Genomic DNA, 13,833 nt, shown 5'->3' on the forward strand with positions numbered 1-13,833 from the left:
CAGGATGGTTGTATAATGCCCATCTCCTGCATCTGCTTCACATGATCAGCCACCTCCTGTTGTAAATGAAGCGGTACACGGCGGGGGGCAATTTTAATGGGTTTTGCATCTCCTGTATCAATTTGATGAAAAGTTTCATGGGTTCGCCCTAAGTCTGAATCATTCCTACTGAACACAAGGAGGTGATCACTCAACAATTTATGGATGGCCTGTAATTGGGTTGATTCTAAACCCCTTTCATTTAGCCCCAATTGCTGCATCAGCACATCAGCCGTCCAAGGCGGCTCTGTGGGGTCTTCCAATAACTCAGAAGGGTTAATGGCTTCATCTCCTACTTGAATATCAGTACAAAGGGTTCCCATAGTCATTCCTTTTCTCAACATAAGCTCCTCGCTCGTTACGTTGATAACTCTAATTGGTAGCACCCCGTTTTCTACCTTACACAACACGCGAGCTATCAAGACATCCCTACTTAGTTTCTCACATGGCTCTAACATTCCTTCAATACACTCTGATCCTATCCCCTCAATACTGCCAGGAATTATCACCTCCGTTCTTGGGGGAACAGTCACATCCTGCCTTACTGACACGGTCCGGGTCTTTTGACCAGCATTTTCCAAATATAATGGAATACTGTTTCCCATTAACTTACAGCATGATGTACTCAAATCAATTACTGCACCAAATTTCATTAAAAAATCTGTGCCCAGGATTATTTCTTCTAAGGGTATATCGGCTACCAAAAACTCTGTGGCCAAACCCAACATCCCGATCTGACAAACAGTAGACCATTTACCCACAATGTCAATTTGTCCCCCATCCGCTACAGACACTGTCCCTGCATAAGGCATTAATGCAGAACCTCCATTAGTAACTTTTAACCAAAATTGTTTGGAAACTACAGAGACCTGCGCCCCAGTGTCGATCAATAAAACACAATCTACCCCTCCTACTTGGGCAGATATAAACACTCCCACACCCTGTTCACTACGAGAGACACTAATCTGTAGGCCAGTCGTATAATCAGGTAAGGGGGCAGGCATTTGGCCCGCTTTACCTGCCCCCTCTATTTTCCCTGTGCATAGGGGCATTCTTTTCTCAGATGACGATCACAGCCACACTCCCAACATGCATCACCACGACCTCGTGGGCCTCGATTCAAGCCCTGGGACTCAGAATAGGAAGGCCCCCTAGCAGGGGAGGCATTATTAGTTTGAGCTTTAGTAAGGTTCTGAACCGTCACCTGTAACGCTCTGACATCTTGGCGCAGGCTCTCTACAGTCTCCAACAAAATGGCCAATTGTCTATCATCTGGCTTATTATCAGACACCCCACGCACTTTAGCATCAGTTGTAATATTACTGCGCTCTAACTCCCGAATAAGCTCGAGTTCTGTGACCAAATTTATAGCTGCTTCTAAAGACGTTGGTCTAGCACTACGGAGCTGTATCCGCAGCTCACCTACCCCGATGTAAGCAATAAAATGTTCTCGTGCTAATAGATCTTGTGTAGCACCATCAGCTGCAGGATAAGACTTAGCCACCAATCGCCTTAAAGAATTCCCAAACTCTCGTGCAGTTTCCCCAGGCAACCTTCTTCTAGAAGAGAAACTAGCACGATTCCACTCTTCACTTTCACATGGATTAAAACATTTATTTAAAGCTTCCTTCAGATTGTCGTAAGTACTACGGTCTTCATTGGTCAACCCACAGAATACGTCCCTAGCTCTACCAGACAATAAAAGGGACATAAATTTTAGTTTTAATTCTCCATTCCAATTATTAACATCAGCTGCCATCTCAAACTGTTGGGACCAATCTGACCAATCACGTCCACTACCGGTAAATGTCTCTGGCATAAAAACAGGTCGATTTACTGGGCTAAAGCTGTTACCAGCCCTACTACTGGCTGCTAAAGCAGGAAGTTCCTGGCTGGAATGTGCATCTTCTGCATTCTCCATTCTAAATATCCTATTCTTTCTCTACGTTAGAAAATGAATAAGATCCCACCGCTGCCACCAGTGTAATAAACCTCGTCCCTGAGGTACTGGGGAGCCTTAATTTATATAGGCTAAATAAACTGCCACCACCTTTAATTATAACCCGGTCAGGTCCGGGAAAGGAGAATGCCAAACACACAACCAAACACAACTAGCAAAATATCACTTTATTCCAAAAATAGCAGCTCAGTAGCACTTGTTGACATCTCTTTTCCTAATAAATATCATACGCTGGTCAGCTCAAACCATATCAAAATACACACTATAAAATCAACCCAGTAAATATAAATACACAGCACGGCACATTTGATTAGTGTCAAATCACAGCACATTTGATTAGTGTCAAATCACAGCACACCTTTAAAAGTCTTCTCTTAATACAAACCCCCTGCCCATATGTGAACCCTTACAAGTAGAGTTATCCAACATATGACATTAGAGGAAAATTAAGTGCATTAGCGGCCCAACACAACAAGTTCAAACACTTTAATCATGTATAATTAAAAGACGGACTTCCCTGCAGTGTCTAATGACACCCCGCCGTCACGTTGAGGATCCCTCTTTCTCTTCGCATCGGCAACAGGTGATCCTCTCATATGATTATGGCAACCAAGAGTCGTTTACATCACAATTCGGAAGTCTTTGCTCGTTTTCCACGGAGAGATAGTCCGAATTATTCCCCGCAACAAGCACAGAGTTAAATGGGCTCGCTATTCACAACCGAGAGAGTCTGCGCTTGTCATCCGCCACAGAGCGTGTCTTTACTTCCTTCACCTGCCGGCGTCCACCTATATGGTCCCTTTCCTCTCTATCTTATATTTTCCCCCACTATCTAACTCCGGGCCAGTAAGTGGACCCCCGGTTTTCTTCAGCGCCGGTGGTGCTAGCCAGCCACGAACGCCACAGTACGATCCCCTTTCTCTTTCACGGACCCAGCAGGTTTTCTCGTTTGTCTCTCTCCCGTGCCTTTTTCCCTCTCCCTTTTTAAAACCTTCGGCTCATCACTCCGCAGCTACAGGTGTGCTTCATTAACAAATTACTCATGCTGTCAACAATGACTGACATCACTTAGTTACTTCGATCTCACGTTACAATATAAACCCAGAATTCAGCGAACGTCAAGACAAAGAAAACGGAAACAACAATCAGACCGAGATGCAGAATTTACATAATGTTACACAGACCATGTTTAAATTTCAATGTTTCTGGACAGAAATACCAACTTGTTCACTTTGTTTGGTATTAATAAGTGCTGGCCGCGGTGCTGAAGACGCGCTCGGACGGAGTACTGGTGGGACATGCACAGATATTTACGTGCAAGCCATTGGAAACTATTATTCGTTATTATATAATTATTATTCGTTATTTTACTTTATTACTTTCACTTAAGAATAGTTCTGCACTTTTTATTTCAACATTTCTCTTTATATAAATACTATTTTGTACTTCAATCTATAATTTCGTTACTAACCCAACAAACTCATCTGCGCTTTCCAATAGGTTGCACGTAAGGGGAAAAGTATAGCTTTCTTCCACTTGAGAAGAGTTGTGCATTTTTAAACTTTTTAAAAAAATATCTCTTTTTTTCTTCTATTTAAAATCTATAGTTTCGTTATTTTACTAACCCAACTAATGACTTGTCCGCTTTCCAATAGATTGCACGTAAATATCTGTGCATAAGTGCCACCAGTACTCCGTCAGAGCGGGTCTTGGTCTTCAGCACCGCGGGGAGCAGCCAGCACTCCAATGCGCAGCTTATTAATACCAAACAAAGTGAACAAGTTGGTATTTCTGTCCAGAAACATTGAAATTTAAACATGGTCCGTGTAACTTTATGTAAATCCCGCGTCTCGGTCTGATTGTTGTTTCCGCTTTGTTGTTCTTGACGTTCGCTAAATTCTGGGTTTGTATTTTAAACTGCCGCTTCAGTGCAGTATAGCCACAGTATGCGTGCGTGCGTGTTTGTTTGTGTGTGTTTCCAAATATTTTCAAAATAAAGAAAAAAGACAAAGCTGTGCAGTTTGTGTTTCTGTATAAGTTTATGAGCAAAATGATTGGAACACAATTGTGATTCTGTGATTCTAAAGGGCACCAGGTGAAATCTTGCCTAGGGCAGCAAATTGGCCAGGGCCGGCCCTGGTGTCCCGATACGGCACTGACATCTTGGGTCTTGAGTCTGCGCAGTAGCGATTTCGGAACCAGTCATGTGAAGTAGTGAGCAGGAAGTAAAGCAAGGCCCCGCCCTCACTCAAGCAGAATGCGCATATCACAGCTGTCAATCATAACGTGCACCACCGTTTTTATAGCATTAAATAACTAACTAAAACAAACTTATTTTAAAAACAAACACTTGAATTTACAACAGCGTGATAAAATCTACAGTAAATGACAGAAACCAGCTTCGGAAAAAAGATAATTGAAATGTAATTAAATTGTTTAGTTGGTCTCAAGTCCCATTGAATAACATGGGGAGGCGGGTTTATGACCTATACTGGGACCAGTCACTGGGGGGCATTCGAGACGTTTTGGCTTGTGCGGTGTCGGCGCACTTGGGACGAACTGAGCTCGTACCAAGGGTTTGGGCAGATCGTAACAAGGGCGTGGTGAGCTCATAGACAGTAAAAGAAATGGACACAGCGACCCCATTGGATTCAATGGAGACAAGTGAAGTCAATTAGAAGCACGCACTTCGAGCCTACTGTGCAGACTCAAACCGAGCTTAATGACGTAGATGTCACATGAGCAACCTGTCTGATAATTGTAAGTCTTCTAATAGCCGTGCCACGGTAAATCTGAATCACCTACCGAATCTTGCAGAGACGGCGATCGTGAACAGGAGCGAATTTTGGTAAGTATTCGGATTAATAATCTCCCTTGACTTTATGCCTTCACGTCCACCCGATTGGCTCATAGTCAGTAAAAGATTGCCTGTGAGCTTCTCTCCCAGTCCATACGGTAATTTTTCTCCTGTACGACAGAGAGTCGCAGGTTATGATGCAATCGCTAGCCTATTTTTTACAAAAACTGCTTCTACTGGGCCGTAACGTAAGATACATGGTAATGGAGCCTTTTATACGTTTTCGTGTTTCTTAAGAAAAAATTAATGGACAAATGGAAAAAAGTCTTTAAACGCCTCAGATGTAAAGTTATTCGCTGTCAAAGTGACGCCAAAATGAATGGGAGTCAATGGGATGCTAACAGCAGGTGGGTGTTCGCTAAGCAATGGCGGTGTCCGGGAAGCTTCAATAAAATATGAAACCCCGCCCCCATGGGTGAGCTTCAAATTGCTTACGTAGGCTCGTACCACTTACGTCACGCGGTACCACAACATTTAATAGGAAAATTCAACAGAAGTAGCCACCGTTCAACCTGAAGAGGGCAGCACTTAGACGTTTTTACACCATATATTTTAGCATTGAAACACTTTACCAAAATTTCAAAAAAGTTACTCAAATCAGTGAACAGCACTTATAAAGCCCCATTCTTACAGATCATTAACTGTAAAAAGTTGGTTTAGGGTTTAGTTACTCTTTAATAGGCCTATGTATCTGCAATCCCTGATGAAAAAAACAAAACCATTACAGAACATTCTAATGGTTTCCATTAAAATACCATTAGGAACCATTAGCTTTTACAATTAAAACCACTACACTGTAGTGTGTTTTGGGCCATATTCCATTAGAACCAATAAAATTCCCAATAAAACCATTAGAATTTTCTGTAATGGTTTTATTGCTTTTCAGCAGGGATATGAGTCCAAGGTAAAGGCATTTGGCATCTAAAGGGTTAACGACGTAAAGCGTTTCAAATGCGTGTGACGTCACATCCCGGAAGTAAAACACACGATTTTTGGATGATGTCATAAAAGTTAAAGCAGTTTTGTCTGTGGCTTTTTAGTTTTCGTTTTATTTAGCTTAATTTATTAAGAATACACTGATATAGTGTGTGTGTTTTGAGCCACTCTGTGAATCTAAACGAGCTTTAGATTTCGTTCTGTGCTGTAGCGTTAGCTTTGCTTTTGGCGGTCATATTTCACTGCAAAATAATCCTCGTGACTTAATGTAAGTCTTATTGTTTTAATACATCTTAAAAATCAGCGTATCGTTGGTATATAAAGCGCTAAACTAATGTAATCACCTTCACAAGTATTATAACCCCTCACGTTAAAATCTACTTATTGTTTCTCAGATCCACAGCTTTTTTTGTGGCTGCGTTTCTTTTTTTAATCGATGGAAAGGGATATACTATCCGAGTGGAGTTTGGCCTTAGACGAGGATCTACTTCAGTAAGTAAAACACATGTTGAATTGCGATTTTAACTGGTTTCATTGAACGGTTTAACACAACCGTGGTCCTCTCCTTCTTGTCAGCGGTCCCGATTCTGCCGTGATGCCTCCGGATCCGTCCCCATGGAGCAGATCATCAGCCGGCATCTGGTCCTCCGAGACGAGCTTCCCAGCAGTATTAAATCAATATACTAAAGACCAACATTACACATTTCCCTTAAGCACAGAAACCCAGAGCCAAACTGTACAGGTATGACACATTATCAGAAGATACATTTGTTACAATAATGATAATCATGTAGATGTGTCGATTTCATTGTCGTTTCCTTTTTAGACAGAGAACTTTACAGAAGAAAGCTCTACAAACACAAAAGAAGACTGGGAATCAGACATGGTAACCACACTGGGGATTTTTTTGTCACATGCAAAACTATATTTAGCTATTATATTTTGCTTTTTGTCTAATGATTTTATACTTTTTATTTTTATTTTGGTAATATGAATGTACATATATTAAAGACATGACATTTCTATGATTTCCCCCATTCTTTGTAGCGTGCCTTAGAAGACTACAGTATTGAGTTGACCCAACAGTATGAGGCTTTAACAAAGCAGCATGCAGCAGAAGAGGAGGAGCATAATGTCTGTTTCAGAAATCTAGAGAAGTCAAAAGAAGAGAGGAATCATCAGTACCAGGTTCCCCATCACACCTTTTTTACATCATCCTATCAGAAAACGTTCCTGCAGTCTTGGTGCTTTTGTAGCTCAATTGATAGAGCGTATGCTAGCAGAGCAGAGGTTGTGGGTTTGTAACTTAGGGAACACATATACTGGTATAATGTATTTCTTGAACATTTAAAATTATATTTAGGCATTTGACAGACTCTTTAATTCAAAGTGACTTATAGTGCATAAAGAGCTATACATTTTATCTATAGATGTATGTACCCTGGGGTCGAACCATGACCTTTTGCTGCTAACCTAAATCTATTTGTTTGAGCTGCGTAAGGTGAGTTGGCATGTTAATGTGTCGTATGGTTGGATATAGCAAAAATTTAGGAAAAAACGCTCATAATATACAAATAGCTTGAGAGAGATTTATCTTAAAGAAATATTCCATTTTCTTAAAAGAAAAATCCAGATAATTTACTCAACACCATGTCATCCAAAATGTTGATGTCTTTCTTTGTTCAGTCGAGAAAAAATTATGTTTTTTGAGGAAAACATTGCAGGATTTTTCTCATTTTAATGGACTTTAATAGAGCCCAACATTTAATACTTAACTCAACACTTAACAGTTTTTTTCAACCGAGTTTCAAAGGACTCTAAATGATCCCAAACGAGGCATAAGGGTCTTATCTTGCAAAACGCTTGTCATTTTTGACAATAAAAATAACAAATATACACTTTTAAAGCACAACTTCTTGTTTAAATCCGGTCGTGATGCGCCAACGTGACCCCACGCAATACGTCATGACGTCAAGAGGTCACAGAGGACGAACGCGAAACTCCACCCCAGTGTTTACAAGTGTTGAGAACGAGGACCGTTCCTACGTTGTTGTATGTCAACTGATACTAATTAGTGTCTTTCTGTCAGTTTATTGTTTAAAATGGTCCACAAATGTGCGTTTTATATATGTAACAAGTGACCTCCCTATGTCTAGGGTTGTGACAATTAATCGGGCAAATGCGCGTTTTCTCAATGAATGAATTTGAATGAATTACGGTGAAATGCCGCCACATTCAAAAGCCAAGGGGCGCTTTCGTGCAGAAACTCCATTTGTGCCACAGAAGAAGTATCATTACAAACACTATTCCAGGAAATGTCTACAGGAATATTTATATCGCTGTTCTTCAGATTGTTTCAGGTATTTTCATGATAATAGAGAATATTTTGAATGATTGTGTTTGACGAGTGTTGCTTTTTTAAATACTCGTTATAAACGAGTCAAACTCATAGTGATTTTAGATTGATCAGGATTTCCTACTGATCACGGAGCCGTAGTACATGCACAAGCTGTGCATGAAACACTGAATCGGAGCCTTACGATTAAGAATCGATTTTTAGACAGGTCTTTTCAATGGGAACGCGATGCATCGATGCACATCCCTACCTATGTCACTACGCATTTACGTTAGGTCGCGCTCGACCGGATTTAGACGAGAAGTTGTGCTTTAAAAGTGTATATTTGTTATTTTTATTGTCAAAAATGACAATCGTTTTGCTAGATAAGACCCTTATGCCTCGTTTGGGATCATTTAGAGTTCTTTGAAACTCCGTTGAAAAAAACTGTTAAGTGTTGAGTTAAGTATTAAATGTTGGGCTTTATTAAAGTCCATTAAAATGAGAAAAATCCTGCAATGTTTTCTTCAAAAAACATCATTTCTTCTTGACTGAACAAAGAAAGACATCAGCATTTTGGAAGACATGGTGGTGAGTAAATTATCTGGATTTTTCTTTTAAGAAAATGGAATATTCCTTTAATGTTAGAGTTACTAATAACATAAAGAGTTTTGTCTTCATTTTATTAGTAAATATGTCACTCCATATGTTAATATTATATGTATTAGATTTATGGTTTATTTGTCACCTACCCGTAAATTAATATTTTGTGTCGATCTTAAACATGGTGATTTAACTAGCACTAGACTTGCTCAAAATCTGTCTGGCTTAAGCACATCTTAAGTCCGGGACACACCAAAAGATAATCCGTCCGAATAGAGGCCGGTTTTCCCGCTTAGTGAACTTGTATAGACCATGTTCCCACTGTCTCCACGACTTCACCCAAACCCTTTTTTCCTTGAATTTTATGTGAAAATCATTCCAAACACTATTATTGAAATTTTTCCTGCATATCGTCCGCCATGCTTATTATGACATTTTGCGAGATTTTGCGAGATTTCCTGTGTTCACAGTCGAGACTGTGGTTGAAAATCTGTTTATGTGTGGTGTGCTGTCTTTCACACATCATGGCAAACCACACACTATAGGAGCAAAACCGTTAAATTTGATTTTCTTATCCTCATGTTTGTGGTCTATCACATTTTGAAAATCTTATAAGATTGAAAAAATCTTTTGGTGTGTACTTAGCATAAGACATTGCAAGATTTCAGCGAGATTTTTCTGTGTTCTACGTCGAGACTCGTGTTGTTGGTGAAGTGTGTGTGCTGTGCTGCTGTGATGATAACAAAGTGGCATTTCACACACTAAAGAAACAAAACAGCTAAATCATAGATTTTTTTTCATCATGCTTGTGATCTCTCACATTTTGAAAATCTGATAAGATTTTAAAAATCTTTTGGTGTGGCCCTAGCTTTAGATGCTGCATTTTATTACTATCAGTCAATAAGCTTTACATAATATTTGTCTTATCCTGGTATCACATATACATTTTTTTCAATGGTGTTGAAATTCAGCTTCTATTTTTTTACAGAGTTTTATTGAAAAAATTGAGTCCTTGCACATGAAACTGGAGCTAAATAGCAGCAAGACCACACGGAAAAACTTTATGGTAAAACGGCAAGAGCTTACTGCTGAGAAAGAACGAATGGAAAAGGAGAAAGCAAGGTAAATGCAAATTTTGGTGCCATCAAGCGGTCTGTTAGGGTAAATCACATCACATTTGTCACCTTTGTATGTATTCTAGACTCGCTCAGGAGCTGGAGGAAACCGACCAAAAACTGAAAATGCTAATAGAGGAACAGAATCAAGAGAAGTAAAGATTCAAAGCTTAAAAGTAGAAACACGTACAATGTCTCTTTGTCTGATATTGTGTCTTGATCTGGTTTTTGTTCTTGTGTATATAACAGACTGACCTGGGAGCAGGAAATTGCTAATTTAAGGGTGGAAATGGAGACACTTTGCAGACAGGCAAAGCAAGCCAGTCAGACCGCTCTTCAGGATGAGGTACGCCTGAAAGAAATATGACAGGCTACATAATAAATCGTGCCTCTTGTTGGCTAATGCTGGATTTGTGTTTGTCCGAGCAGATAGATGCACTAAACATGCAAAAGGTGCTTGTGATTTCTCAAGTGGAGGACTGGATTGCAGATGCGGAAAGATATTGGAATTATCTTAGGTACTTTGTGTGACTTTGTGTTGATGGGTGTCTGTTTACAATATGCCTGGTGCATTGAAGTGATATGATTCCTTTGGGATATGTGCTTTTTCTGGACAGGTTAAATCCTTCTCAGCAGAACTTCCAAAAGCGGCAGAAGTGGGAGCAGAATGTAAAGGTGGTCGTTAACAGTCTGTCTAGTTTAAAAGTAAGGAGCGGAGCTAAAATGTATTATTTAAAGGGATTTCATCTTCTCAAACTTACTTTATTTTTCTGTTGTTTACAGAATAAATTTAACGAAAACCATCAGCTCCTGCAGCAAGGTGAACCGTTGGACAGTTTGCCATCAATCAGTCGCCCTGTACTTCCTCCAGTACCTTTAGTGAGTGTCTGTTTATTTATTTATGGCCAAAAAATTTTAACCAAGTGCACACTACAAGACTAAAGAGTCTTACCTTTTAATGTTTTACGTTTGAAACAAAAAACATTAGATGATAGACAAAATGTGCCCTTTATATACACCTTTCTAGTGGGTGAAATGTGTAATAAAGTGTGACGATAAATAGGTTTAAAACAGTAAAAAAATTTCACCTGTATTCAGTTTTGCATTCTTCAGACTAGTAAGAGAATAGCAATAAACAACTGTTAGTGAAATTGCAAAAGAAGAGGACACCAAGCCATTAGGAATTAAGAACTAAAAAAAATATATCTCCCCAAACATTGTCTCATGTTACTATTTCAGGGTGTAACTGGGGTGTTGCATATGCAAAACAAGCCCTGTCCTTGAATTAATTTGTAAACATTTAGTCAAGAATCAATTATTATGTTTTACCCATGAATTTATGATGAAACTGATGTTTGGGTCAGGAAGAAGAACGATGTGTAAAATGATACATGTAGTCTGATAATTTGGTCGTGGGGGAGGATGGTTTAATGTTGGTCTCCTATAGACCAATTTCGTGTTTGCAAACAGAGATGACGGTTTTTGTGGGCGGAGCCAAACTGGTTGCAGAAAGTGACCGCTCCGCTGTAGGGTTGTGAACTTTTTTAGCATTAAACCGTGATTTTTATGGATCCGGTGTTCTGTCGAAGTCTGATTCCCCTATGTTTCCCTTTAATGCAATGTTTCTTATAGCGTTTTAATCACGTTACGTTTATTTTTTAGATAGATAAAAAGTTTAAATGGCTTGGCTACTGATATGCATGTATGTAATGTATATGTATTGTTCTTTTTTGCTAAATCAATTATTTTTACAGTCTGAATCGCTAAAGTACATAAAAGCAATACTGTATTATATATAATAGCGTTTATTAAATATTTCATAATTTTCCTGTTTTCTATTATTTCTTCCTTATATTTATCTTACGTGTTTGTTCTAAAACTATTATAAAAGTATTATGTTTAAACATACATTAAAAAGGGCTGTTTATATATTAATAACACTTTACATAGTGTGTGTGTGCTATATTTATATATTTATTAAGTATGTAAACATAATAATTTTAGAACAAACAGGAAGAAGACATAAGCTAAGATATAAGGAAATAATAGAAAACGAAAAAATTATGAAATATAAAAAAATTGTGATATTATTGCTTTTTCAGTATAAAAAAACATTTGTTCTGAATAAATTATAATTGTAACGTGATAAAAACGCTATAAGAAACACACATGGACATCTTCTCTACTTATTTTCTATTCTAATTATTAAAAGATTTCCAGATGATTTCCTTGCTCGATTCTGTCCGTTTAAGGGCTTATTGTAATCATAAACACCTACGTTTATCTTCAAATGATGTCTTCGACGATGGTATTCTATAAAAATGAAAGCCATCTTTTTTGGCATTCTTATTCTGACACTTAACAGCACAACAGGACATTTTCTAGTGAGTTATCTTGCTCTTTTCACTCGTGTCTCATTCATTTCCACTGTTTTTCTGCAACCGCATTGCGCGCGCAGCTTGCAGTGACGTAACTGTGACGTCTACTCTAAATTGGTCTATACCAGGAGTTTTCAAACTGTTGGTCGGGATTCATGTGACGCATATATTTTTTCTTTGTGTCACTAATTTGTCATTTTTTGTTCTGTCTTTGACTTTCTAAAGTTCGAGCTGATAATGACTTCACTTCAGAATCCTGTGCCTCACCCAGTTTTCAGCAGTGGTCCACCCACCAGCAATAGCACTTCATTTGTTCATCCCCAAATGCATGCCTCTACTACACCACCCCAAGCGGCCACACCCCCACCTTCAGCTCCAAAACAAACCATGCTATATCCACCCGTCAGCTCTGCTATGGGTCCACAATCTCAACTATCCTTCCCGAACCCCTGCCTGCCTCAAACTCTTTATCATTCAGCTGTCACACCTGCACAGACACATATAGGCGTTTCAGGTGTCTCTGTTGCCCCACCTGGAACCTATGTGGGATTACCAAATAATCCAGGAGCCGGTTTTCATCCGCAATCAACAGCGCGTCTTTCCCAAACATTCATGCAGACCCCATCTACACGTAACCCCACCCCTCAGCCCCTTCCATCAAATTCCGCACCAGCAGGAAAACTGGACAAGCTGCTTGAGAAATTGGGCTCACATTTTCCACAATGCACAAGGTACCATGATCATGCATACAAAAAAATGAGTGCCGTTTTAGTATATATGTGTATTATTTGTGTCTTTCTGTTAACCTAGTTTGTTGATTTACATGTATGTGTGTGTGGTGAGTTAAATGGTTTCTTTTCTTCAATCTGATTGTGTCTGTAATAGGGAACAGTTAACAAGGGTTTTACAGCAAATCAAGAGTGAACGTGGTACTATGGCTGGCCTGTCAATGGACGATGTTACAGCGCAGGTTGCACAGAAACTTGCACAGAATCAAAGACTGGTGAGCGCACACACCATTCCTAATTTTCTTTTCAATCTGTGCATCGTCTATAACTCTTTTTTGCGGTATCAGCCACCAGGACCTATAGCGCCCCCATCTGGAACCAGGGCCTTTCCCAGTGCAGTTGGTCCGATCCAGCGTCCCACAGCTCAGCAGATTCATCCCATGAGGCACCATTTCCGTGCCCCTGTTGCTCAAGGCTTTTACAGACCCCCACAGGTAGAAATCATTAACCATTGATCGAATCTCATTAACCAGACTACATTTAAAGGGACATTCCATTTTTTTATATGCTCAGTTTCCAGCTCCCCTAGAGTTAAACATTTGATTCTGACCGTTTTGGAATCTATTCAGCTGATCTCCGGGTTTGGCGGTACCACTTTTAGCTTGCTTAGCACAATCCATTGAATCTGATTAGATCATTAGCATCACGCTAAAAAAATAACAAAAGAGTTTCGATATTTTAGGAACTAGGAACTATACTCTTATTCTGGCATAATAATCAGTGACTTTGCTGATGTAACATGGCTGCAGCAGGCGTAGTGATATTACTCACTGCCCGAAAATAGTCCACTAGGTTACTTTCAATAGCAGGGGTTTATTTTCG

At 39.4% G+C, this 13,833-nt stretch overlaps 1 protein-coding gene across 1 annotated transcript in view; it reads left to right on the forward strand.

Moving 5' to 3' along the window:
- Positions 1–5,824: 5,824 nt before the first annotated feature.
- Positions 5,825–13,833, forward strand: part of rnf214 (ring finger protein 214) — a 9,498-nt gene continuing 1,489 nt past the window's right edge. The window contains exons 1-14 of the mRNA XM_065266987.2: positions 5,825–6,060; positions 6,188–6,284; positions 6,369–6,534; positions 6,619–6,678; positions 6,840–6,980; positions 9,719–9,852; positions 9,932–10,000; positions 10,095–10,191; positions 10,275–10,363; positions 10,463–10,550; positions 10,629–10,724; positions 12,449–12,954; positions 13,109–13,226; positions 13,299–13,445. Of these exons, the coding sequence (XP_065123059.1) occupies positions 6,229–6,284; positions 6,369–6,534; positions 6,619–6,678; positions 6,840–6,980; positions 9,719–9,852; positions 9,932–10,000; positions 10,095–10,191; positions 10,275–10,363; positions 10,463–10,550; positions 10,629–10,724; positions 12,449–12,954; positions 13,109–13,226; positions 13,299–13,445 (1,767 nt within the window). The 5' untranslated portion in view covers positions 5,825–6,060; positions 6,188–6,228. The remainder of the gene's footprint in view (positions 6,061–6,187; positions 6,285–6,368; positions 6,535–6,618; positions 6,679–6,839; positions 6,981–9,718; positions 9,853–9,931; positions 10,001–10,094; positions 10,192–10,274; positions 10,364–10,462; positions 10,551–10,628; positions 10,725–12,448; positions 12,955–13,108; positions 13,227–13,298; positions 13,446–13,833) is intronic.

The sequence above is a fragment of the Paramisgurnus dabryanus genome, chromosome 5, assembly GCF_030506205.2.
Source record: "Paramisgurnus dabryanus chromosome 5, PD_genome_1.1, whole genome shotgun sequence".
NCBI lineage: Eukaryota > Metazoa > Chordata > Actinopteri > Cypriniformes > Cobitidae > Paramisgurnus > Paramisgurnus dabryanus.